General features: G+C 57.7%; 2 protein-coding genes across 3 annotated transcripts; both read right to left on the bottom strand.

The window, feature by feature from the left end:
* Positions 1-427: 427 nt before the first annotated feature.
* On the bottom strand, positions 428-7,716 carry LOC135976760 (free fatty acid receptor 1-like). The gene has a single exon (XM_065574094.1). The coding sequence runs from the start codon at positions 5,300-5,302 to the stop codon at positions 4,316-4,318; it is 987 nt and encodes a 328-aa protein (XP_065430166.1). The 5' UTR covers positions 5,303-7,716; the 3' UTR covers positions 428-4,315.
* Positions 7,717-7,937: 221 nt separating this feature from the next.
* CD22 (CD22 molecule) lies at positions 7,938-25,071 on the bottom strand. Of its 2 annotated transcripts, XM_065573687.1 has the most exons (14): positions 24,787-25,071; positions 23,539-23,634; positions 22,688-23,092; positions 20,682-20,972; positions 20,003-20,269; positions 18,053-18,316; positions 16,054-16,317; positions 14,159-14,422; positions 13,722-13,985; positions 13,453-13,552; positions 13,182-13,245; positions 12,206-12,345; positions 11,826-11,919; positions 7,938-10,317 (listed from the first exon to the last, which is right to left on the bottom strand). In XM_065573687.1, exons 2-14 carry the CDS (start codon positions 23,570-23,572, stop codon positions 10,144-10,146), a joined length of 2,625 nt encoding a protein of 874 aa, XP_065429759.1. In that variant the 5' UTR covers positions 23,573-23,634; positions 24,787-25,071; the 3' UTR covers positions 7,938-10,143. The 2 variants fall into 2 exon arrangements, with proteins under 2 accessions (XP_065429759.1, XP_065429758.1); XM_065573686.1 differs by lacking the exon at positions 24,787-25,071 and having other exon boundaries at positions 23,539-24,046.
* Positions 25,072-25,509: the final 438 nt, after the last annotated feature.

Raw genomic sequence — 25,509 nt, forward strand, 5'->3', positions numbered from 1 at the left:
CCTGTCGCCCAGTCCCCGCTCCTTTCTAACAAAAGGCACTTCCCCTGAGCTGTAGGAACCGAAGTCAGGTCTCCTTTTCCTGGTTCCTTTTCCTACTCACTGGAGCAGTGTCTTGCACCCTCAGCTGTCCTGATCTGGATCAGCCCCTAGACCGGTATCCCTGCCTGGCCAGCCAATGGGCACAGGACGGACGGCTGGGAGCCAAGCTCTGGACTCTGCATGGACCCCCTCCCCGACCAGAACTGGGGCCTACTGCCAGGCACTACACAGACACCCAGCAAGCATCTAAGAGATGAGCACCCCAAACTTGGAAGGCTTAGAGGTGGTGGGATATGGGGCACAGGGCCTTTCCCTTCCAGGGGGTGCTGCCTCCCATCCGGCCCCATGCCCGGTGGACTGGCAGGTTTGCGGGGGCAGGCAATGGGGCACGGGGCCTTTCCCCTTTAGGGGGTGCCAGCTCCGATATGGCCCCAGGGCCGGGAACTGGCAGGTTTTTTGAGGGGGGGGGCAGGGAATGGTGCATGGGGCCTTTCCCCTCTAGTTTTCCTCTAGTGGCTCACAGACCAACTCTCCCTCCCCCTGCCAGTGTCCCGGGTCACAAAGCATCGCTGGGCCCTCGGAAACCGCCCTCCGCGCTTGCTGGCTGAACTGGAGAGACAGCAACGGGTGAGGCGCTAGGCAAGACCTGAGCAACCAGGGCAGAGTTGGGGTTACTGGCCCCGGAGTCCCCAGTGCAGGGCTCCCCTCCCCAGACACCTATCCCCCTTCCCTCCTCCCCAAACTCTGACCCCTTGTCAACTGCAGCTGGCTACAAAGCTTAGGCAAAGAGGGAAATTGTGGGTGGGGCAAGCCGGTAGTTACAGGGGAGCTGCGACAGTTTCAAGGAGCCCAGAGCCCTGAGCTCCCTTGACAGTTTCTAGAGACCCTAGAGATAACCAATGTTTGTAGGGAGCCTGGAGCCTAGAACCGATAGTTTTGAGGGAGTCCCGAGCCCTCCGTGATTGTGCTGAGGGAGCCCAATCATCCCTGTGGTGATTTCAGGGAAGCCCAGGGCTCAACCACGTAATTTCTAGAAACCCAGCCCTGCTTCCCCTCCTAGAGTTCCTAAGAACCCCAGTTCCTGCTCTGGACAGTTTCTAGGTACCCAACCACCCCTCCACGGGCCCGCAGCAATTTCCAGCCGCGCCTCCAAACCACAGGGACGCCTGGCGGTTTTAAGCAACTTCTGCTTTTGCAGAGCCCTAAAGTGGAACCAAAGGGGGGGGGGGGAGGGAGGAGAATGAAGGGGGGGTGGATTGGTCCAGATCTTCCTGTGACGCTCTGTAGCTCGTGGGAACACCCTACACCCCCATGTTCATCTTTATAAAATGATTGTGTGGTATCCAATGCAACGTTTGTCATGTCGGATTTCTTCAGAAGGCTCATGACGCACTGAGCATTGTTGTTCTAGTGATGTTATAGGAATTGTTGTTACAGTAATGTTATAGTGGTGTTATAGGTTATAATTTAATGTATATAGTTATGAGGCTGAAAATGTATCCTTGTAACTTAAAACAAGGCAAAAACTCTTCAAAAGCAGAGAGGCAGTTCACACCTCATCAGGGCAGGCATGGGACAAACCCAGCCCAGCCTCACAGGAACAAAGAACACTGGCTAGACAGTGACAAAAGAATCAGTTAGACCCTCGAGGGAGTCACCCCCCTTCCTTTGGTCAGTTTGGGCGATGGGGTAATGCTCACCTGACTCTGAAGGGAGTGGGGCAAAGCCAAGAGGGAAGAAAGAACGTGACAAAAGGAAGAGACATTTTGCCATCCTCTCTCTCTTCCACCTCCATCTACAGACACCACCACCAAGCGACTGAAGCGCTGATCAAAGGGGAGAGCCTGGCTGAGAAGCAACCAGCCAGCCTGTGGTGAGAAGCATCTAAGTTTGTAAGGGCATTGAAAGGGTTAAGATCCGCTTAGAAATGCGTTTTGCTTTTATTTCATTTGACCAAATCTGACTTGTGCTTTGACTTATAATCACTTAAATCTACTTGTTTGTTCTACCCGAAGCCGTGCATTTGGTTTGAAGCGTGTCAGAGACTCCCCTTGGGATCACAAGTCTGGTACATATCAATTTATTTGTTACATTGGCGAACTCATATAAGCTTGCAGCGTCCAGCAGGCATAACTGGGCACTGCAAGATGGAGGTTCCTCGGGCTGTGTCTGGGACCAGAGATATTGGCTAGTGTCATTCGGTGGCACAATCCAAGGAACAGCTGACATGCCAGAGGCTGTGCGTGACCAGCCCAGGAGTGGGGGTTCTCACAGCAGAGCACGGTAAGGCTGGCTCCCAGAGTCAAGGATGGGAGTGACCTAGCAGATCACCGATCCAGATAACACCAGGGGAACGTCACACCATCCCCTCCCAGCAAGCTGCAAAACTGCTGAGCTCTGCACAGCGGGAATGTGGTCTAGGCCAAGGGGTTGGGCAATACAGTTCTCATCTGCTGCCACCTAGTGGGCAGAGGGGAGACTGGCGGGTGTCTGGTCATTGATTCTCGCCTGCCAGGGCGTGTTGGACGGGCAGCGCTGAACCCAGGCCGAGGGGCAGCTGGGCCAGGCTCAGAGACCGAACGGGGCAATCAGAACTAGGAAGGGAGAGGCTGCATCGGCTGCACCTCCCGCTGGGCCCTTCTCCCCATTTAGACAGAGGGAACCTGAGGCACAGAGCGAGGCAGGGACTTGCCCAGGGTCACACTGGCAGCTGAGAATAGGACCCAGGAGTCGTGGCTCCCAGGCCCTCCGCTCTAACCACTAGGCCCCACTCCCCTCTTATAGCTGGAAATAGAACCCTGGAGTCCTGGCTCCCAGCCCCCCTGCTCTAACCACTAGGCCCCACTCCCCTCTTATAGCTGGAAATAAAACCCAGGTGTCCCAGCTCCCCCACTCTAACCACTAGACCCCACTCCCCTCCCAGATCTGGGAATAGAACCCAGGAGTCCTGGCTCCCAGCCCCTGCACTGTGCTGTGAGTGCAGCACACCCATTTCAGCGGGGGCCTGGTCTCAGTCGAATGATAACTACAATAACGATATTAATAATAACGACCCCACTGGAGCTGGGAAAACTTTATTGATTAAATCAGCACGGATCCGTTAGTGGAATGCAATTTACAGCCAGTGGGCAAAAGAGTCAGCGCTAGGGTGGAGTGGTGAGACCCCTGGGTGATCCCGATTGGCCCCAGCTGGGGGCTCTGGCCCCATTGACTCCCATGGAGCTATAGCCCATTGACCCCAGCTGGGATCCGGCCCCATTGCCTCTGTTCCTACTAACTCATTGATCAGTCCTGGGACATTCTTGCAGGAGCTGGGATTTCATTGACAGGAGATTTAGGATTCCCACTGATTGTGGTTTGGAATATTTCTACGTCCAAGTTACACAGACCTCCCAGTTACCTCGGACATATCTCTAGCACCTTCCATATACAATGGGTAGGAATCATGGCCTCAGTGCCAAAATGCAGCCACCTCTGGGGTGGGGCACCTGGGGCTGGCTCACCTGCTGCTGAGATGCAGCCACCTCTGGGTCAGGGCAGCTGGGGAATAACTGCACAGTGACACCTCATAGGCTGGCTCACCCAATGCAGATCTACAGGACGGAGTTTAGTCTATTCCCCCAGTAGCAGAGTAAGCCGTACAGTCTATTTCGCCCTAGGGGGGCGAGGGGGTCTGGATCATTTTCTATATCCAATTCTCCCAAGGCAGGATCCGTCCCATGGGGGTACAAAATGAGCACAAGAAATCTGGACCCTGCCATCACACCCCGCCTGGCATCTCCTCACCCCCCATCCCAGCCCAGTCAGGGATGTCCCCATTCTAAGGGGTCTTTCAAGACCACCAATGGTCAAGGTCATGACCATGCACTCATGTCTCAGTGGAAAACTGCTACCTCACCCCCTAGTCCTGTCAAAACCAGACACCTCCTTGTCCTAAGGGGGATATGTACTGACCCATGGATAGGCCAGGTTCTTGGACTCACGTGCCATCCAAGGTCGGAGACTACTAGTCCCATAGGAATTCTGTAAAGACCATGAATTGCCCGGTCCTTTGTCTTACGTCCTATCCAAGATCGAAGGTTCTGGGTGCCGTGGGGAATCTGTAATGGTCATGAATTTCCCGGTCCTTGGTCCTGCGTCCTATCCAAGATTGGAGGCTCCCAGCCCCATGGGGAATTTTTAAGGTTCATGAGCAGCCGGGTCCCACAGCCCATCCAAGATTGCCAATCTCCCCGAATCCTGTCCCAACAGCGTTTGGTGTCTCCTTGTCTCATGGTCACTTGGAGCTCCCCACCCCGGGGCCTGTACTTCCATGTGATGCAGCCCCCTTCTCAGGCTGCCCCTTGCCTGCCTCCCTGTGACCCATGGTCATCTTCTGCCGGAAGGAGCTGCAACGCTGCCCCACCGAGCGCCACACCCAGGCCAGGCCGTGGTCCTTGGCCGAGGAGAGGAAGTAGAAGATGAGCGGGTCCAGGAAGGCGTTGCAGGCACCGGGCAGCAGCGCCACCCTGCGCCACCAGACGTCCTCGCCGCGGGCGTAGCCCACCACGTGGGACAGGTTATAGGGTCCGAAGCAGAGCACAAAGACAGAGAGCGTGGCCAAGGCCAGCCGCACCGCCCGGCGCTTCTTCTGCTCGTGGAGACGGGACTTGACGAGGACATGGATGCAGCCGGCGTAGCAGAAGACCGTGATCACCAAGGGCAGGAAGAACAGGGCCACGGAGAGCTCCAAGCGGACAGGAGCTAGCAGGGCCAGCTGCTCTGGACTGAATTCCTGGTAGCAGGCGGTGCCGTTGCCCATAAAGAGGGTGGCGTTGGCGCCCAGCGAAGTCTCCAGGATGAGCAACAGGACGCCGTGAAAGGCCACCAGGGTCCAGATGGCCACGCAGACCAGGCAGGAGTAAAGGGGCTTCTTGTAGAGCTGGTAGCGGATGGGGAAGGCGGCGCCCAGGTAGCGCCCGGCACTGACCGCCGTCAGGAAGCAGGTGCTGGCGTAGAGCGTGCCGAAGTGGGCCAGGCTGTAGAGAGGGCAGAGGAAGCTTGGTGGGGACCAGCCGGGTGGAACCACCTCCAGGATCTTGAGTGGCAGGATGAGGACGAAGGCCAGGTCCGAGATGCAGAGGTTGATCATGTAGATGAGGTTGGGGGTGAGGCGGGTGCGGGCGCGGCGGTAGAAGATGTACAGCACCAAGGTGTTGGCGGGCAAGCCCAGCAGGATGGTGACGGAGTAGACAGCCAGGGCCAGGGTGTCCAGCGGGTCCATGGTGCCGGCTCAGCGGGGGGTGGAGGAGGGAGGCATCTCAGCTGGGGCTGGAATGATAACAAGGATGATCCCCCTTCACCGTGTCTCCTAGATCCAGCCCCCCATCCCTGCCCCACATCCCCTCGATCCATACCCCAGATCCCTGCCCCACAGCCGCATCCCCTAGATCCACCCCCCATCCCTGCCCCACGTTCTCTAGAGCCACACCCCAGATCCCTGTCCCACGACCGCGTTGCCTAGATCCATCTCCACATCCCTGCCCCATGACCACACCCCCTAGATCCACCTCCTCATCCCTGCCTCATCATTACATCCCCTAGATCGACCCGCCCCCATCCCTGCCCCATGACCATGTCCCTTCGATCCACTCCCATCCCTGCCCCATGGCCACATCTCCTAGATCCACCCCCCATCCCTGCCCTACGGCTGCATCCCCTAGATCCACCTCCACTTTCCTGCCCCATGTCCACACACCCTGGATCTACCCCCAGTCTCTGCCTCATGGCCACGTCCCCTAGATCCACCCCCAGATTCCTGCCCCACGGCTGTGTCCCCTCGATCCACCATGATCTTTGCCCCATCACCGCATCCCCTAGATCCACCTCCATGTCCCTGCCCCATGGCCGCGTCCCCTAGATCCACCCCCCCCCCATCCCTGCCTCATGGCCACATCCCCTAGCTCCTACCTCTCTGGCTCAGCTCCCCACACCTGTGCTCCAGGGACGTGGCGAGCTGCTGTGCCAGCGGTCGCTGGGGGCGTGGATCAGCCTGCTCCCAGGTGGGATGAAATTGCCCAGAAGGAATTGTTCAACCAGGGCAGCTTCATCCCCCGGCTACGTGGCTGGGCCATAAAGCCATAAAAACCCGGGGAGGCGCAGGGGGCCGCCCTGCCCCACGGGCCTTTCTGCCTCGTGCCCCCCAGCTGGAGCGACTGAGAGGGAGAGAACGGCCGCCGAGACGGGGGCACGGCTGGATTATCCCCCACGGGGAATGGATCCCTCTGTGTGGACCCGGAGCTGGGATCCCGAAGTAGGACAGACACCCAGCCCCGCAATGTGACCCGATAAATGGGACTCGCCCCCTCATCCTGGGAGGAGATTTTCCCCACTTCAGAGGCAGCTGCCGCTCATCAATCCCTGCGTGGCGGTTTCCTAGCTGCCCCGCACCAGAGGTGGCTGCATCTCGGTGCTGGGTGATCCATCCCCATACAGAGTCGCTGTGCGGCTCTTCCCCAGCTGCTCCGCCCCAGAGCTAGACGCATTTCTTGGGGACTCCTTTAAAAGCAGCTGGATCCCCCCCTTGTTAGTGACAAGCAGCATAGCATGGCATTCAGGTGTGCTACAGGTGCTTTCTACCAACTGCCAACGGAGTGGTTTCTCCTAGCGCCAGAGCCGAGGCTAGAACCCAGGAGTCCTGGCTCCCAGCCCCGCTGCTGTCAGCCCATCAGTTGTCAGGGCCTGTTATTTTGATGGCTGATACAAAGCTCAGTGAGCGAACTCCCCCGAGATCCCTATCGCTCTGCTTGTTTCCGTGACTCTGTGGTATTTCCGCTGGGAGAGATAATGTGGTTTTAGAGACACACAGGAAGGCAAGGTCAACTCACTAGAGTGAATTGCTCCCTCTGAAGTGCTGCTGCAGGAAACCCCCAGCATGATCTCATGACAGAGCTGGCTGCATCTCAGGCCCAGCGAGCTGTCCCCATGTGGCGTTATGTGCGGCTGTTCCCCAGCTGCCCCGCCCCAGAGGTGGCTGCATCTCAGCACCAGGCTAGGCCTCCCCACGCAGTGTTGTGTGCAGCTGTTCCCCAGCTGCCCCACCCCAGCACTGTTCCCCAGCTGCATATCAGCACTGAGCGAGCCATCCCGAGCGGCGTTATGTGCAGCTGTTCCCCAGCTGCCCCGCCCCAGAGGTGGCTGCATCTCAGCGCTGGGTGAGCCATCCCCATACGATGTTATGTGCAGCTGTTCCCCAACTTCCCCACCCCAGTGGTGGCTGCATCTTGTAGTCGGTCAAGGTGTCCCCATGTGGCGTTATGTGTGGCTGTTCCCCGGCTGCCCCGCCCCAGAAGTGGCTGCATCTCAGCACCAAGCTAGGCCTCCCCATGCAGTGTTGTGTGCAGCTGTTCCCCAACTGCCCCACCTGCATCTCAGAGTCCGTCAAGGCATTCCCAGCTGCCTCACCCCTTACAGGCATGAAGTCACTCACACCCACACCATAGCAGGAAACTGAGGCACAGGTTAGAGAAGGACAGAATGGAGGAGAACCCAAGCGTCCAGATTCCTGGCTTCCCCTGCTTTTAACCCAGCAAGCTTGCATTGTGCTGGGGTATCAGGGCTAGCCCTGACTGCCAGGGGAGAGCCCCCACCCTGCCCCCTGCAGCACAGCACCCCCTAGTGCTGCCCTGGGGCCTTGGGGCCAGCCCTGGCTGCCAGGGAAGAGCCCCCACTCCCCCACACACACATACCCTGCAGCACAGCACCCCCAAGTGCCACCCTGGGGCTTTGGGGCCAGCCCAGACTGCCAGAGGAGAGCCCCCATCCCACCCCCTGCAGCACAGCGCCCCCTGTGCCACGCTCTGGCATTGCATCCCCTCGTACAGGACGCACAGATCTCTCAGATAAATACAGCTCCTGGCAAATGCTCATAGATCAATTTATTTCTTTTCCTGCTGTGGCAGCTGCGCCGGTTTCTCTTGGCAGCGGGGGCCGAACGCTCCGGTGCTTTCCAGCTGAGAGCTGTTTACAGAACTTGCTATTTGACCAGTTCCTGCTGCAGTTAATAGCCTGTAAAGTATTTTTATTGCTGATCCTACGGCGGGAAGAGATGCCAATTACATCCCTGATTCCTCGTGCCAGGCGCGTGCTGGCCCAGGCACTTGTTAATCAGAAAGGAAAGCACTGAGTGACTGCATGCGGCTGTCCCCTGGCTGTCCCACCCCAGAGCTGGCTGCATCCCAGCACCGGATGAGCCGTCCCCGTGCAGCGTTGCTGTGAAACAGACACTGCTCATAAACATTGCAGGGAGCATTGCAAATCCTTCCCCCTCCCCCCGCAATTAGATCTCACTCCCCTCCCAGAGCTGGGGATAGAACCCAGGAGTCCTGGCTCCCAGCCCCCCCGCTCTAACCACTAGACCCCGCTCCCCTCCCAGAGCTGGGGCTGGAACCCAGCACCTGGAGAGTCCCGGGGATAGCTGGGTGGGGGGTAACCAGGGAAAGCACCCCCTGCTGCAGACAGGTGTGTCCTACAGCCAGCTGGGGAAGTGTGTGTGTCCCTGCTGCCCCCTGCTGGCTGGAACACCCCATCCCTTACTGTGTGTGTGTGTGTATGTGTATGTGTGTGTGTGTGTGTCCCTGCTGCCCCCTGCTGGCTGGAACACCCCATCCTTTGCCCTGTGTGTGTGCGTGTGTGTCTGTGTGTCTGTGTCCCTACTGCCCCCTGCTGGCTGGAACACCCCATCTCTTGCCCTGTGTGTGTGAGTGTGTGTGTGTGTGCGTGTGTGTGTGTGTGTCCCTGCTGTCCCCTGCTGGCTGGAACACCCCATCCCTTGCTGTGTGTGTGTGTGCGTGTGTGTGTGTGTGTGTGTGTGTGTATGTGTGTTTGTGTGTGTCCCTGCTGCCCCCTGCTGGCTGGAACACCCCATCCTTTGCCCTGTGTGTGTGCGTGTGTGTCTGTGTGTCTGTGTCCCTACTGCCCCCTGCTGGCTGGAACACCCCATCTCTTGCCCTGTGTGTGTGTGAGTGTGTGTGTGTGTGCGCGTGTGTGTGTCCCTGCTGCCCCCTGCTGGCTGGAACACCCCATCCCTTGCCCTGTGTGTGTGAGTGTGTGTGTGTGTGCGCGTGTGTGTGTCCCTGCTGCCCCCTGCTGGCTGGAACACCCCATCCCTTGCCCTGTGTGTGTGTGTGTGTGTGTGTGTGCGCGTGTGTGTGTCCCTGCTGCCCCCTGCTGGCTGGAACACCCCATCCCTTACTCTGTGTGTGTGTGTGTGTGTGTGTGTGTGTGTGTGTGTGTGTCCCTGATGCCCCCTGCTGGCTGGAACACCCCATCTCTTGCCCCTGCATCACATCTCCTGTGTTTAGCTCTAGCTGCAGAGACTCTGCCCGCCCTGCCCCCGCTCTGCTCCCCCGTCCAGATCCAGCGCTAGAGCCACTGACCCTCCCCCACCCCCCACAGGGTCTGGGTCTCTAGGTGGGGCCCAGCGTCCAGAGCTCAGCTGGGGCTGAGAGTCCAGAGTGGCTCGGGGCCAGGCTCTGTGGGTCCATGGCCCAGCCCTGTGGGTCCCTGGCCAGGCTCTGTGGGTCCATGGCCCAGCCCTATGGGTCCCTGGCCAGGCTCTGTGGGTCCATGGCCCAGCCCTGTGGGTCCCTGGCCAGGCTCTGTGGGTCCATGGCCCAGCCCTGTGGGTCCCTGGCCAGGCTCTGTGGGTCCATGGCTGGGCTCCGTGGGTCCCTGGCCAGGCTCTGTGGGTCCATGGCTGGGCTCCGTGGGTCCCTGGCCAGGCTCTGTGGGTCCGTGGCTGGGCTCCGTGGGTCCCTGGCCAGGCTCTGTGGGTCCGTGGCTGGGCTCCATGGGTCCCTGGCCAGGCTCTGTGGGTCCATGGCTGGGCTCCGTGGGTCCCTGGCCAGGCTCTGTGGGTCCGTGGCTGGGCTCTGTGGGTCCCTGGCCAGGCTCTGTGGGTCCGTGGCTGGGCTCTGTGGGTCCCTGGCCAGGCTCTGTGGGTCCGTTGCTGGGCTCCGTGGGTCCCTGGCTGGGCTCCAGGGGTCCGTGGGTCTGTGGCCAGGCTCCGTGGGTCCGTTGCTGGGCTCCATGGCCAGCGGGGAGCCGGCCCCATCCGGGGAGGGCTCAGTGCCTCAGGGCCGCGTACTGCACGCTCGCCTCCGACTCCGAGTCCGACTCACACTCCCAGTGGCCACGTGGGGCCCGGGTGCGCGGGGGCAGCACCAGGGTGCAGTAGTTTAGCTCCTCCTCCTCCTCCGGCCGGGCCCCCACATTCTCGTAGTCGCCCTTCGCTTCGCCCTGGGGAGGCAGGCGGGGATCAGAGAGAGACAGCTACAGACGCCAGCCCCCAGCTCTGCCTGCTGGGACCCCCCCCCTCCCAGCTCCCAGCCCACAGCCCGCTGCTAGACCAGCCCTGCCCCCCAACCCCCAGCTCTGCCAGTGCCCCTCACTCCCGACCCGCAGCCCCCTGCTAGCCCAGCCCTGCCCCCCAACCCCCAGCTCTGCCGGTGCCCCTCACTCCCGACCCACAGCCCCCTGCTAGCCCAGCCCTGCCCCCCAACCCCCAGCTCTGCCGGTGCCCCTCACTCCCGATCCACAGCCCCCTGCTAGCCCAGCCCTGCCCCCCAACCCCCAGCTCTGCCGGTGCCCCTCACTCCCGACCCGCAGCCCCCTGCTAGCCCAGCCCTGCCCCCCAACCCCCAGCTCTGCCGGTGCCCCTCACTCCCGACCCACAGCCCCCTGCTAGCCCAGCCCTGCCCCCCAACCCCCAGCTCTGCCGGTGCCCCTCACTCCCGATCCACAGCCCCCTGCCAGCCCAGCCCTGCCCCCCAACCCGCGCTGCCAGAGGTCTGATGTTAAATGAAGATGCATCAAGACATAATAGGTACGTGGCAGGCTCCCCAGGGTGTTCATGGCTGGTTTAGATTCCAGCTGCTCAGGGGAAGGGCAGCGTATTTTTATCTTATCTCGACAAATGATTTTATTTTGAGAGCAAAAGTTTATCCTAAGTCACGTGAGAGCCATGAAAAGGGGAACTAGAGGCAGAAAAACAACCTGCCCAGCCTTCTATGCCTGGGTGTCTTAGCCGCACAGCTAGTATGATACCGTCCCATCACCCCTGTGAACCCAGCCCTGGGCTCCCCCACATCCCTGCCGGTGCCCCTCATTCCCGACCCACAGCCCCCTGCGATCCCAGCCCTGGGCTCCCCCACATCCCTGCCGGTGCCCCTCACTCCCGACCCACAGCCCCCTGTGAACCCAGCCCTGGGCCCCCCCACATCCCTGCCGGTGCCCCTCACTCCCGACCCACAGCCCCTGCTAGCCCAGCCCTGGGCCCCCCCCAGCCCTGCCGGTGCCCCTCACTCCCGACCCACAGCCCCCTGCTAGCCCAGCCCTGGGCCCCCCCCCAGCCCTGCCGGTGCCCCTCACTCCCGACCCACAGCCCCCTGTGAACCCAGCCCTGGGCCCCCCCACATCCCTGCCGGTGCCCCTCACTCCCGACCCACAGCCCCCTGCTAGCCCAGCCCTGCCCCCCCCCAGCTCTGCCGGTGCCCCTCACTCCTGACCCACAGCCCCCTGCGATCCTAGCCCTGGGCCACGCCCAGCCCTGCCGGTGCCCCTCACTCCCGACCCACAGCCCCTGCTAGCCCAGCCCTGGGCTCCCCCTCCCCACCCCCAGCCCTGCCGGTGCCCCTCACTCAGTGACAGACGGGCATTGCCCAAGCATCACAGTTAAAGGGCCTGGAGGACACAGGCTCTGAAGTGACGGGGGTCTGGGGGGACCCAGGGTAACCCCAGGCTGGTACCTTGGGTGGCAGGTTGGGTTTCTTCACCACACTGTAAATAACAGTTTCATCCAGGCCCCCTGGCTTCACTCGCTGCCTCGAGTTTCCTGGCACCCTGGGAGGAAATCGACAGCTCTGATGAGATGCAACCCAGACTCCTGGGTTCCCTCCCCACCCCTGGGAGAAGCCAGGAATCCTGGGTTCCCTCCTGGGCTCAGGGAGGAGCCAGGACTCCTGAGTTCCCTCCCCACCCCTGGGAGAAGCAGGACTCCTGGGTTCTCTCCCCGGCTCTCGGAGGAGCCAGGACTCCTGGCTTCCCTCCCTGGCTCTGAGAGGAGCCAGGACTCCATACTGGGGGGAGGGGAACTCATTTCTGCTCCCCCCGTTCCTTTCCTTTGTACCTGGCAGGGGCAGTCAGCCCCTGGGGGTGGCTGGGTGGGAACTGGAGTGTAGCATAATTGACAGCATCTCCGGATACTCCATTCAGGCACCCCACCGAGCTGGCGGGCCGCTGGACTTTCAAAGGTTCCCGTCTCCTAGGCTGAGAGAGAGACAAAACATCCATTGAGTGCACGGGGATGGCTCACCCAGCACTGAGATGCAGCCACCTCTGGGGTAGGGCATCTGGGGAACAGCTGCACATAACGCCGCATGGGGACGGCTCGCCCAGCACTGAGATACAGCCACCTCTGGGGTAGGGCATCTGGGGAACAGCTGCACATAACACCGCATGGGGATGGCTCGCCCAGCACTGAGATGCAGCCACCTCTGGGGTAGGGCATCTGGGGAACAGCTGCACATAACGCCGCATGGGGATGGCTCGCCCAGCACTGAGATGCAGCCACCTCTGGGGTAGGGCATCTGGGGAACAGCTGCACATAACGCCGCATGGGGATGGCTCACCCAGCACTGAGATACAGCCACCTCTAGGGAGGGGCAGCTAAGGAACAGCCGCTCAGTGATGCCACAAGTTTAGGACAGGAAGTGAAGAAAAATCCTCTTTCTTCTTGTAATGTCTGAGAGGGCTTGGTGGAGGGAGAACAGAATCTCCCACTCTGGGGTTTCGCCCACACGCTGGGTTTGATGTCCTGAAGTTTAGGGAATGGGCTCGGGAATCTTTAATGACCCCAAGGGCTCAGGACTAGAAATTCAACTCTGATCTGCTATAGGGCAATGCCCTGCAGCACAGCGCCCCCTAGCGCCACCCTGGGGCATCAGAGCCAGCCCTGCCTGCCAGGGGAGAGTCCCCCATCCCGCCCCCTGCAGCACAGCGCCCCCTAGCGCCACCCTGGGGCATCGGAACCAGCCCTGCCTGCCAGAGGAGAGTCCCCCACCCTGCCCCCTGCAGCACAGCGCCCCCTATGAAAAATCTCTCACAAAGAACGATCTCCTTCGCCTGCCCAGAGGCTCCACAACCAGCTCGGGAAGACGCCGCTTCCTCCTGCAATGACAATGAGGAGCAGGGTCAAGAGCCAGGACTCCTGGGTTCTACCTCTGGCTCTGGGAGGGGAGTGGGGTCTAGTGGTTAGGGTGGGGGAGGAGCGGCTGCACGAGCCTGTTGCAGAGGTCAGGTTGCCCGGCTCCGTGGGTGCTGATCCCTGGGGATTGGGGATGCCTGGGTTGGGGGTGAGGAAAGGTTTCTGCTTACCATCGCCTAAGGGCAAAGACCAGCGCCACCAGCAGGGGGATAAACACTATGACCACGCCGACCCCTAGAGCCGAGTTCTTGGCTATAGTCATGGAGCTGACTGCAAAACAACAGAGAGCAAGGAATGGGGGGCACAGGAGTGGGGGCCAGTGGTTAGAGCAGTTCGGGATTGAGGGGCACCAGCAGAGCTGGGGGTAGGGTGATCCCAGTGCTGGGCTAGCCGGGGCTGCGGGTCGGGGTTGAGGGGCACCAGCACACAGGCCCCTTACAGTAGACGGTGAGGCGGATGGGCGAGGAGTCCCCGTAGGAGATCTGGTTTCTGGCCCGACAGTGGTAGTGCCCGGACGCCCCGACCTTCACAGCCAAGATGCTCAACGTGTCCTGGGTCTGCCGCTCCTGGAGTTGGCCGTCCCGGTACCAGTCGTAGCCCAGCACGGGCGGGAGGGCATCGGCCCAGCACCGCAGCGTCACCTCCATCCCCTCCACAATCTGCCCCTGTGGGGCCATGGACAGCTGTACATCCCGGGGGGCATCTGGGGAGAGAGCCAGTGCCAGTGGTTAGAGTGGGGGGCTGGGAGCCAGGACTCCTGGGTTCTCTCCTCAGTTCTGGGAGGGGAGTGGAGTCTAGTGGTTAGAGTGTGTGTGTGCGGGTCTGTGAGTCAGGACTCCTGGGTTCTCTCCCCAGCTCTGGGGGTTGGTTACTTACACCAGACGTCCAGCGGGATGGGCTCGGCATGGGTGGTGCCCACGTCATTCTTAGCCTCACACCGGTACTGGCCCGAATCAGCCGACACCACGGCCGCCAGCTTCAGCCTGTTGGAGTTCTCACCCTGCCGCGCCTCGTCCTTGTACCAGGTGTAGTGCAGGGCAGAGGGGTTGGCGCTGCCCACGGAGCACTCCAGGGTCACGGCTTCGCCCTCCTTGATGGACCCCGACGGCTGCCGCACCACGGCGACGTGCTGGGGCGCGTCTGCAGAGAGACACAAAGCACCCTGAGAGCCTCAGGCAGCCGGCCCATTGACCCCAATGGAGCAACAGCCCATGGCTGGGGTCTGACACTAGCTAGATTTTAAAGGCCAGACCACTGCAGCCTCCCATACCACTCCTCTGGTTACTCTATTTCAATAGAAAGCAGGGATTTTCCCTCCTGGGTTCCCTTCCAGCCACTGGCCCCACCCGTTCCTGCTGAACATCAGAGGTAGAACAGGAGCCTAGTGACCCAGAGATCACACGGCCTCTTGGGCCAGTCTCTCCCTGCTTAGCTTCACAGGTGGGACAAATTCCAGCGCTCTGCTCCTTCAGTTCTCCGTCTCCATCACCCCGGAAGGCCCCGTATCCACGCACTGTGCGACCCTAAGGCCAACGGGACGAGGGTCCAATCCAGCTGGGCTCCTTCTGGCGCTCTGCTCGTAAGCGCTTCCCACAGCGGACTCCCCTCCGTGACCCAGGCGTGTCTAGCTCAGCTTAGATTCAGGGCTGCCCCCAAAGCCCCTGAGATGACAACCAGACCTGCCTGAGGCTTTTTCAGCAGATCTATTTTTGCCAGAAAACAGGGGGCTCACCCCCAAAAGATTTGTCTCAAAGGGAACAACAGTCATTTCTGACCACAAAAAATTGGTTGGAAAAAAATATGTAACATTTTTGGGGGAGAGGGGAAATCATTTCTTTTATGATTTTGGACAAATTTTGGTTGGAGATTGTGGTGAAGTTCTCACCATTGTTATTTACTGGAAAAAGCTGGGAAGGGGTAAAAGAGGGGGCGACATTATGGGGGAAACACTTTCTGGTCGTTTCTAAACATTAAACAAAACTTTTTTTCTCTATTTTTTCAGTGGAACAAAGTCCAAAAAGTCACTTTCCTCCCTGGAAAGTATAAAAAGGGGTTGTTGTTTTTTAATAAAACCCACTAGATAGTGAGACAAAATAACATTTTTAAAAACTTTTCTGATACTGTTCCAGTGAAAAATAAAGTAAATTAAGCCATGAAAAAGATATCTTTTAAAATAAAAGACTAAATCGTGAGCATAAATAACACTTTTAAAAACTTTTTTTGCATGCTTTTTCAGTCACAATAAAATGGAAAAAGCCAGGAAAAAGCATGAAAAAATGATTTTTTGTTTTTGTAAAGGCTAGGTGGTGAGAGAAAAACACAGCTTTTCAAACATTTTTTCTCCCTTTTCCAGTGGATAATCAAGCAGAATTTTTTTTAAAAAAGTCACTTTCCCATTGGAAAATGTGAAAAAGACTTTTTAATAATAATAATAATAATAATAATAATGAGAAAAGGCTACACAATGCAACCAAAGCACAATTTGTATTGGTTTTCCCCCCTACTTTTCTGTTAGAAAATAAAAGGGGGGGAGGAGGGGGGTTAAGTCACTTTTCTAATTAGAAAAGCATGAACAAAATGTAAAAGGCTAAATCATGAGAGACAAAGACCATTGTTCTAAGGGGAGAAAACTGAATTTTTTTGGTCTTCGAAAAGCACCAATGGAATAAAAATGTCGAGCTGGAAGAACAAAACGATTTTTTTTCGTCAAAATTTTGCGGTGGAAAATTCCAAGAAGACGTTGCCTGAGAAGCCAGGAGACGACGACTTACACTGCACATCCACTGAGACAGATGAAGACTGTCTATAGCTGATCGCGTTCTGAGCCTCACAGCTGTAGCTACCGGACCGCTCCTTTGTGGCAGGGAAGGTCAGGACGCTCTCTTGGGTCTCCTGATACTGGCTGTTATCCTTGTACCACGTGTACTTGGTCACCGGGGGGTTACTGCTGCTCACGGAGCAGTTCAGCGTCACCGCGTCGCCTTCCTGGATGCGCTGGGGGTTTTCAAGGGTGATTTGTACCTCCTTGGGGGGGTCTGGAAAAGAATCGAGATCAGAGTGTGTCTCGGTGTTCGGGGGGGAGGGTTATAGGCAGGAAATAAAAAGGAGGGAGCTGCCTGAGTGTAGCCGACGCCTGCCTGAGTCTGCAGAGAGCCTGAGCTCATTGCTGGGAGAGGAGGGTGTGACACCCTGGCACCCCAATAGTCACCACTGTCATGTAATTAGGATATGTTTTGTACAAAGTATTCCTTGTGAGGTATCATGTTAAAAGTCTTGATCTGCTAGACATTAATATCTTGTTGGATTGTACGTGCTATCGTCATATGTGGAGTTATGACGTTTGGCTATGTATGTGTTACTGAAACATGTTGTGAGGATGAAAACGCCCACAAGCAGCCTTTCAGGTACAACAGTATAAAGGCCAAACAATGTTAATGGCTCATTGAGGAAATGCAGACAATCACCAGGGTTACCCCAGGAACTGTGTGCAATCGAAACCTCTCAGAGATAGCACTGCACAATGGGAACCGTTTCACCCAGGTCACAGCAAAAGAGCTTTCCAGCAAGAGGAAAGAAGATATACAAGTGGGGAAATGATGGTACCTCACTCTCCCGACAACAACACACCTGGAAACACCTGAGGGGCAAGGAGTGAACCGTGGAAAGTGATGGTCTCGGGCTGGAAGTATTTTTAGCTGTGTATGAAAACCTGGGAAAGCCAAGGCAACTTGTGCCTTAAGAATCTGCCAGCCTGTTTATCACTCAGGGTGAGAATTTGCTAATTCATATCCCACCTATCTAGTGTGTTCAGCTCAGTTTGCGGTTTTGTTTATTTATTAGATAATCTGCTTTGATCTGTTTGCTATCACTTATCATCACTTAACATCTATCTTTTGTAGTTAACAAACTTGTGTTGGTTTTGTCTAAAACCAGTGTGTGGGAATTATAACTCGGGGCAGAAAGCTGTTGCTTCCCTCTTGCCACATTGAGGGAGGGGGCGACTTGTATGAGCTTGCGCTGTACAATTCCCTGTGCAGTGCAAGACGGTATCATTTGGGGCTTACACTCCAGAGGGGGTTCGTGCCTTAGCAACTGAGAGGCGCCTTAGCGGAGCCTTCCAATGCAGAGCTGATCTCAGCATCTGTGTGTGAATCTGCAGCTGGGTGTGTCCCTCTCTGTGTGTAGGCTGCTGAAAGAGCAGGCTTTGGGAGCTTGGCAACTGATCCCAGCACCACAGTGTGACAGGGCACCCAGGCTGGTGGGTCAGATGTGCTCAGTGGTACCCCAGTTCCAAGTGGCACCCCGGGGGGAGCCTGTCACAGAGAGAGCTACCCCAAGTGCGACTGACAGAGCAACGCTTCTTGGGTCTGCAGAGAGTCTGAGCCTGTCGCTTGGAGAGGAGGGAGCTGCCCTGAGTGTGACTGAGTCTGCAGAGAGCCTGAGCCTGTTGCTTGGAGAGGGGGAAGCCATCCCAAAGGGGTGCTAACGCTCAGCCCTGCTTTGCTGAGGCCCTGTGCCCAATCGGGGACTCTGTGAAGCAGAAGGAGGAGAGCACCCCACCCGTGCACAGATACCCTGAATGCTGAGGTACATAACGGGATCCCACCGCTCACACCAATGCCTCTTCAGAGGCAGGAAGGAGGTCCTAGGGGGAGGCTATGGCTCCTGCCCCTCCGGGATTCATGCAGGCTCTGCCACGCCAAGCTGGAGTGCAGATCCTGGATACCCCACCCAGCTGCAGCGCCCCCTGCTGGTCCCCTGGCTACTCACACTGTACGTCGACTGTAATGGCCGGTGATTCCGACATCCCGACTGTGTTCCGAGGCTCACAGTGGTAGGAACCGGACTGGTCGGGATGGATCTGGTCAAACCGCAGCTCCTGCTGGGTTTGTGCTGGGAGGTGCTGGCTGTTTCTGTACCATGTGTAGCTGCTGACGGGCGGATGAGCCCTGCAGGAGCAGCTGAGCACAACCCAGGTCCCTTCCTGGATGTGAGAGCCTGCCACCAGTTCAACACGCACATCCTTTGGGGCATCTGGGGAATAAAAAGACTCTGATTTAAACGGACTATTTCGTGGGAAACCCTAAATGACTTGACCAAGGTCACTCCGGGAGTCCAGTGGCAGAGAACGAACTGAACTTAGTTCCCCGATGAACACCTGTCACACGGGCCAATCCTTTCTCTAGAGGTAGGGTGGGGAAACTGAGGCAGTGTCACTGCAGAGCCCTGCCTGATGTGGGGAAATGGCCATTATTTCTCTCGGGAAGTTTTGGAGGGTTACATCTGAAATGTTCGTGTTTTCAACGAAAACTCCCCAGACATTTCCCATGAAAAAAATCATTTTCTGGTCTGTGATGGAGTGTTCACCCCACACCGGAAAGCAAGGGGTTAAAAGCAGCCTCGGGAGGCTGTGCAGGGAGCAGCCAATCAGAGAGCGGCTGAACGGAGCAGCCCATCAGGACCCAGAGGGCTCACATAAAAGGAGCTGCAGGGGCAGAGGCAGCCAGTGTCTGCAGGGTGCCCAAGGAGAGAGGACGGGGTTCCTAGCAGGCTGGGAGGCCCTGAGAAGAGGGCGAAGGAGATGCTGGGGCCACGGGGAAGTGGTCCAGGGAACTCAAGCACCAGAGACAGAGGTTAGAGGTGCAGCAGGTCTGCTAGTGGTGACAATTACGGGCGACACACCACCAGGAGGGGACTAATCCCCCAGACGGCCAGCAGGAGGTGCCACTCTAGCGAGTGAACCCCGTCACCCGGTCTCAGGAAAAGTTCAAAACCCTGAATATATTTTGGGGATTTTTATCAAAAACAAAAAACTAAAAATATATTTGGATTTTCAAAGGGCCACACCCCCACCCCCACCCCACAAAACCAAACCAATTGTCCAGTGAAACGAATTATCCGTCTGTGGCAAAACCTCCAAAAGCTGTGGGGGCGGGGGGAGGGAACGTGCTTTTTGGTCTGTGGGTTTTTTAGCAAAATCTGGGACATTTCACCCCAAAAGCGAATGTTCCTCCTGCATCACACGTTGTTTTCTGCATATGCCAGGGACCAAGCGTGACCCGCCGAATTCATTCAGGCGCAAGACGCTCTCAGGCTCTCCTGAGAGGTGACGGGTTGAAAAAGCTTTCAAATGTTTGAAACACCCGAGTCGCTTCTGCTTCAAAATGGGCCGATTTGGGGACGGGGAAAATGTCACATTTTTGAAATGACAAATTTTCTGTTTTTCTCCTTTTTACCCCTGAGTGCAATAAAATAAATTGTTCCAGTGTTTGCGGGTTTGTTCGTCTTTTTCTCCCAACTCTGTGTGTGTGTGTGTGTGTGTGTGTGTGTGTGTGTACACACGTCTCCTGCTGCCCCCTGCTGGAGGGGTTGAATCCTGCTCTGTGCGTGGAAGCACTCCCCCTGCTGGAGGGAATGGGTCAGATCCGCCTCTGTGTGTGTGAGTTCGGGTTCCCTCTGCTGGCTGGAACCCGAACTGCCATGCTGTGTGTCAGAGGCCATGTTCTGCTAAGAACTAACGGAGATTCCCCTTTAATTTTAGTTCCTGTCTTTTCCGATGCCACAAGCCCTGCCTATTTCACCTCCTCTGATGGCCACATCACAAGTGTCTAGGGAAGTACAATAACGTCCTCTCCTTGTGCTCAGCAGAGGTATCTAGTCTCGGGCAGTTCCGCAGACCCTGCCTTCCTGTCTGGCCCCAGCCCCAGCCCCCACACTCACACTGGACGTCTATCCGTAGCGCTGGGGATGGGACCGTCTGTATTTCATTGGTGGCTTGGCAGAGATAGGAGCCGGAATGCTCGTCCCCCTTGGCTTCAAACTCCAGCCTCTGATCCTGCCCCTGGTGCAGCCACTGTGTGTCCTTATACCAGTTGTACGTGGAGACGGGGGGGTTGCTGCCCTTGGTCATGCACATCAGCACGAGTCTGTCCCCCTCTCGGATAGTCTCTCCGGGTGTCGCGTTCAACTGGACTCCCTTAGGGGCATCTGGAGCAAACCAACACGCGGGTGAACAGAGATATGGACACTGTCCAGACATGGGGCAGGAAATGGGACACTGGGCCATTCCCCTTTAGGAGGCGCCAGCTCCCATCCAGGGCAGGGGACTGGCTGGCTCAGGGGGATGGGGAATGGGGCATCGGGCCTTTCCACTCTAGGGGGCGCTGGCTCTGACCCTCATGCCCACCCTGCCCAGTGGTACAGCCCCACTCTTCCTTCAAAATACTGCCAGCTCCCGCCCCATTGGCCAATCTGCTTCCACCCACCTGGACCCCAGTCCACCTCCCGGTGCCCCACAAGAACTGCAGCCCGTACAGCGCTTTATGGGTCAGTGCCAGAGCTGCTGGTGGGGCTGGTGCTGTCAGACCCAGGGGCGCCCAGTTCAAATCCCCCCACTCACATTTCACGTCCAGCACCACGCTGCTCTCGGAGCTTGGTGTCCCAGCCGGGGTGCTGAGCCGGCAGGTTAAATTTGTCCCATGGTCCTGCCAGGTGGGCGTGAAAGTCAATGTGCTCTCAGTCCTTCCGCTCCCCGTCCTTATGGTGGGCTCAGGGGTCCTATACCCCAAACCGACCCACGTCAGAGTTATGGGGTAGTTGGGGCAGTGATAGGCTACGGAGCAAACTGCCTGGGCCGTGATTGACTCCCTGAGCTCGCTGGGTGCTTGGATTTGAGGAGCTGGAGGTGAATCTGTATCAGGGGCACAAAGGAGAAAGTTATTATGGAGAACACTTTATTATTAGGTGGTGTTAGATGTTCGGCTGCATGTGTGTGTTCTCTGTGTGCTGCCCCAGCTCTGCGTAGACACCTCAAGCGAACTACCCAATGACCACAAGATCCGTTAAGGTACGAAGGCACCGGACCAGGTTTATTGGCGACAAAGCATGATAGTAGCACCCAGCAGACTCTACGAGGACACTAAGACATGTCTGCTCGTGACAATGGACGCAGCTCAGTCCATGGCAGGACTTTCCACTGCCCCCTCGGCTGGCCAACGAGTCTCCCTCTGAGGCTGTGTCTACACTGGAACTTCGTCGGCAAAACTTTTGTCATTCAGGGATGTTAAAAAACACACACGCCCTGAACAACAAAAGTTTTACCGACGAAGAGTGGTGGTGTGAACAGCGCTTTGTGGGCAGGAGTGCTATCCCGCCGACAAAGCTGCTGCCGCTCTCTGGGGGTGGAATTTTTTTGTCGGCGGGAGAGCTCTCTCCTGCCGACAAACAGCGGCTACACTGCGCGCCTCTTAGCGGCAGGGCTGTAGCGGCACAACTGTGTCGCTGAAAGGTGCCTAGTGTAGACAAAGCCTCGGGTACATCTTTATACCCTGCTATAAACAAGTTCCGTACTGTCAGCCTGATCTTATCTGTTAGGAGGGGTCAGTGTGTTCCCGTTATCCTGGGGGAAGGTTTTTGTACTTTCCTTGGTACCACTTAATATCGGGCGGTGTTTGCGGGAGTGCTCGGTGCCTAGCACTTCTTAGCAATGTGTATTTCTGCAAGATCAGCCCTGTTCTTGCCACATTCTGTGAGCAGGGCCTGCCTCATACCAGGCCTCTGATACAAGGGCTCACATCTCAGGCTCTCTTCCTACTGCATTAGGTAGAGTCCCTGCCCCAGGTGACATCAGGGCCCTGTTGTGCCGGGCGCTGCCCAGACACAGCAAGAGACAGTCCCTGCTCCAAAGAGACCACAGTGGAAATAGGCAAAGGATTATTCTCCCTGATTTTCAGGTGGGGAAACTGAGGCACCAAAACGCCTTCCCCTGGGGTAGCTGGAGGAAAAGGGAAAACATGAAATAACAAAACCCAACCCCCGACATCCTTCCTTGTGCTGCACTTGGGGTGAAAAGGGAACAAAAAGCAAGTGGAAAAATTAAATTCAAAAATTCAAAGTTTGTGAGTAAAATATTTCAGGAGAAATGTGGAAAAACACCGTAAAACGGAAACAACTTTGAAGTTTTCTATCCAAACTGTTGTTCCGTTTTGCTAGAGGCTCTGCTGAGCAGCACGGAGGATAACAACCTACTGCTTCTGCTAGGTAAGGACCCATCTCCTTTAGCTCGACTGGCAGAGGTCGGTGCTGTTCTCATGCAGATGGGGAGTTCAAGGCTGGCTGTAGCCCCAGACTTTAGTGAGAGTCGTTACCTCATTAAAGGGATGGAACAGAGGTGGAGAAAATAGGAACAGCTGGCCTGGATGTCATCCCAGGCGCATTGAGCTGTGTCCCCAGGCATGGCTGCCACCAGAGTGGGGTCTAGTGTTTGGGGGGGCTGGGAGCCAGGACTCCTGGGTTCTCTCCCCAGCTCTGGGAGGGGAATGGGGTCGAGTGGTTAGAGCAGGGGGTGGGGTGGGCTATGAGTCTTTAATCTGTTCCTACAAGGAAGCCCAGGACTTTCCCTCTTACCCATCACGTTCACATTGATCTTAGTCATCCACTTCTTCTCCTCCGGCTTCTGCGCGATGCTCAAGACGATCAGTCTCAGCCCGTACGAGCCGTTCTCGCTGGCCCGCAGGTCAGACAGCTGCAGGCTGCAATCTCTCTCCAGGTCCCCCAGGAACCTCACACGCTCTGTGACGGCCGGGCTGATGGAGGTGTTGTGTTTATACAGGATGGTGCCATTGAAATCTTTCTTCTCAGAGTCATACCCAGGGTTCAGGTACCAGGTCAGGGAGTTGATGGTCAATTTCTTTGTCTTTATGGGGTTCAGGACACAGGATCGATAGAGGCACGGGATGGACAGACAGGCCCCCGTCCAAGCGATCAGGGACTCGGGGACCTCGACAGGTGGGTCACATTGACAGAGGAAGCCTGGAAGCAGCAGAGTAACAGAGATGGGAGCGAGGGGCAGGCTGGCCGGGCGCTTCTGGTGCTGAACAGGGACTCAGGAGATCGGGGTTTGATTCCCAGCACTAAACTCCCTGTTCAGCTCATGGTGTGGCTCTGTGCCTCAGTTTCCCCATCAGCACACTGGGAAGAACCCACGATTCCTGATTCCCACCACTAAACCACTAGACCCCTCTCCCCTCCCAAGCTGGGATAGAACCCAGGAGTCCTGAATCCCAGCCCACCCCTCACCGCCAATCACTGGATCACATTAGTCTGATGCAAGTGTAGTAAATCTCACAGAGGAAAACCTTCTTCTGAGCTTGTGACACCCCCGCCCCCAGCCGGGTCTCCCCTCCCTTCTCTCTGGCCCCCAGGACTCTGTGGGGCTGAAGCAGCCAGAGCTTCAGGGCAAGGGGAAGGGGCCTTACCAGGTAGGAACAGTAGCCAGACGAGACGCCTCATGGTGACCCCTGGGCAGCCGCAGCACTGGGGAGCAGAGGAAGGAGCGCAGGGCTGGTCGGTTCCTGCAATGACCCAGAGCAACATCAGACACCCAGAGCAGAGAGAGACCAGCTAGAGGGGAGACTGCAGTGAACCTGCTACCCGCTCTAACCACTAGACCCCGCTCCCCTCCCAGGGCTGGGGAGAGAACCCAGGCGTCCTGGCTGCCAGTCCCCTGCTCTAACTCACTAGCTGCTGGATGGGTTTGTCACACATGGCGCAGTGCAAAGGGCGTCACGTTTACATAGGGAAGGCAGCTAAACGCATGGGGACCGTTACACACCCCGCTGGGCAGGGTTCTGTTATTACAGGTCTTGGTATAACCCCACCCACACCACCTGGGAGCTCAGACCGGAAGCCTCTAATCGGTTAGGGGGTGGGGGCTGGAAGCCAGGACTCCTGGGTTCTATCCGTGGTTCTGGCTGGGGAGCAGAGTCTAGTGGTTAGAGCAGCAGACGAGCCCAGAACTCTGAGTCCACTTGTGTGTGAGGTTCTCCAAGTCAACCCCCCGTGCCTCAGTTTCCCCAGCTGTGCAGCAGCTGTCAGGCTGTGTGCCTCACCGCAGGCGGGCACGGCGCAGTCCAGAGTCAAAGGCCCCGGCTGCTCCTCACGTCCGATCCCCCACTTGGGTGATGGGGTTGAAGACTCCTGAGAATGCCCCCCCCCCACTTCCGAGCAGAACAGGGCACCAGAGCAGCTGTTTCCCCCGCGTCAAGGGCCGCTGGCTGGGCCTCGGCCCGGGGTATTTTTGTCACAGAGATGCTGCCACTTCCTCTGGGCGTTGAGCAAACCAAGGTGAGGGGGAGGACGTGGGAGAGCAGCCTCAGGGTGTGAGAACTGGCGTTGACTGCCCCCACCCCATCCCCTGCAGCACAGCGCCCCCTAGTGCCCCCACCCCGCCCCTTGCAGCCCAGCACCCCCTAGTGCCTCCACCATGCCCCTTGAAGCACTGTACGTGTTTCCCTGGAGATCTCCCCTCCAAGCACTAAACAGGCCTCTTTCTTCGCGCTTAGCACTGGAGAGCCAGCCTGCACCACCTCCAGCTCCCAGCCCCCCACCATTACCACTAGACCCCAGTTCCCTCCCAAAGCATGGATAGAACCAGGAGTCCTGGCTCCCAGCCCCCGCTCTAACCACTAGCCCCCATTCCCGCCGGCAGGAGAAGGTGCAATTACCTTATAGTGCGTCCTGCAGCCGCGGCTCCAGCAGCTGATCTGGCCGGGGGGGAGCTGAACAATCACTCCAGCGGCTTTGGAGGGCGAAAGGGGAAGTGGCACCGGGTGGAGTGAGGAGGGGGTGAGATTTCTGTGGGTCTCCCTGGGGCGAGCTGGGGGAGCCGGGCCCCAGAGCGCCTCAAAGGGTTGCTCCAAACTTCCCCCTTTCGCTGCAGCTGCAGGGGGTTGTTTAGCAACGTCCAAGTCCTTTCACTTTCCTCTCTCTGGCTAAGCAGGGGTGGGCACGATCTGGGCATGGATGGGAGACAAGAAGGGGGGTGGGGGGCTCTCCCATGGCAGTCAGGGCTGGTCCCAATGCCCCAGGGAGGCACTAGGGGGCACTGTGCTGCAGGGGGCGGGGTGGGGGCTCTCCCTTGGCAGTCAGGGCTGGTCCCGATGCCCCTGTGCTGCAGGGGGTGGGGGATGCCACCCCTACCACAGGGGAATAGAAAGGACACTAATTGCTCAGGATATCTCAGTCCAGACCTGCAATAAACCTGGGGCACGGACAGTAGGGGGCGATCACGCCCTGGGCATGGCGGCGGGATGGACTATATGATCACACCTCTAACTGCAGTGCCCTCGGCCCGGTCCTTCTCTTGCCCTGCGTCTATGTCCCCCCACATGGGCAGGGATAGAATCACAACCAGGGTCTGCAGGATTCAGTGTTTGTTTCTTGATCAT

Source organism: Chrysemys picta, chromosome 20 (genome assembly GCF_011386835.1).
Source record: "Chrysemys picta bellii isolate R12L10 chromosome 20, ASM1138683v2, whole genome shotgun sequence".
In the NCBI taxonomy this organism is placed as follows: Eukaryota; Metazoa; Chordata; order Testudines; family Emydidae; genus Chrysemys; species Chrysemys picta.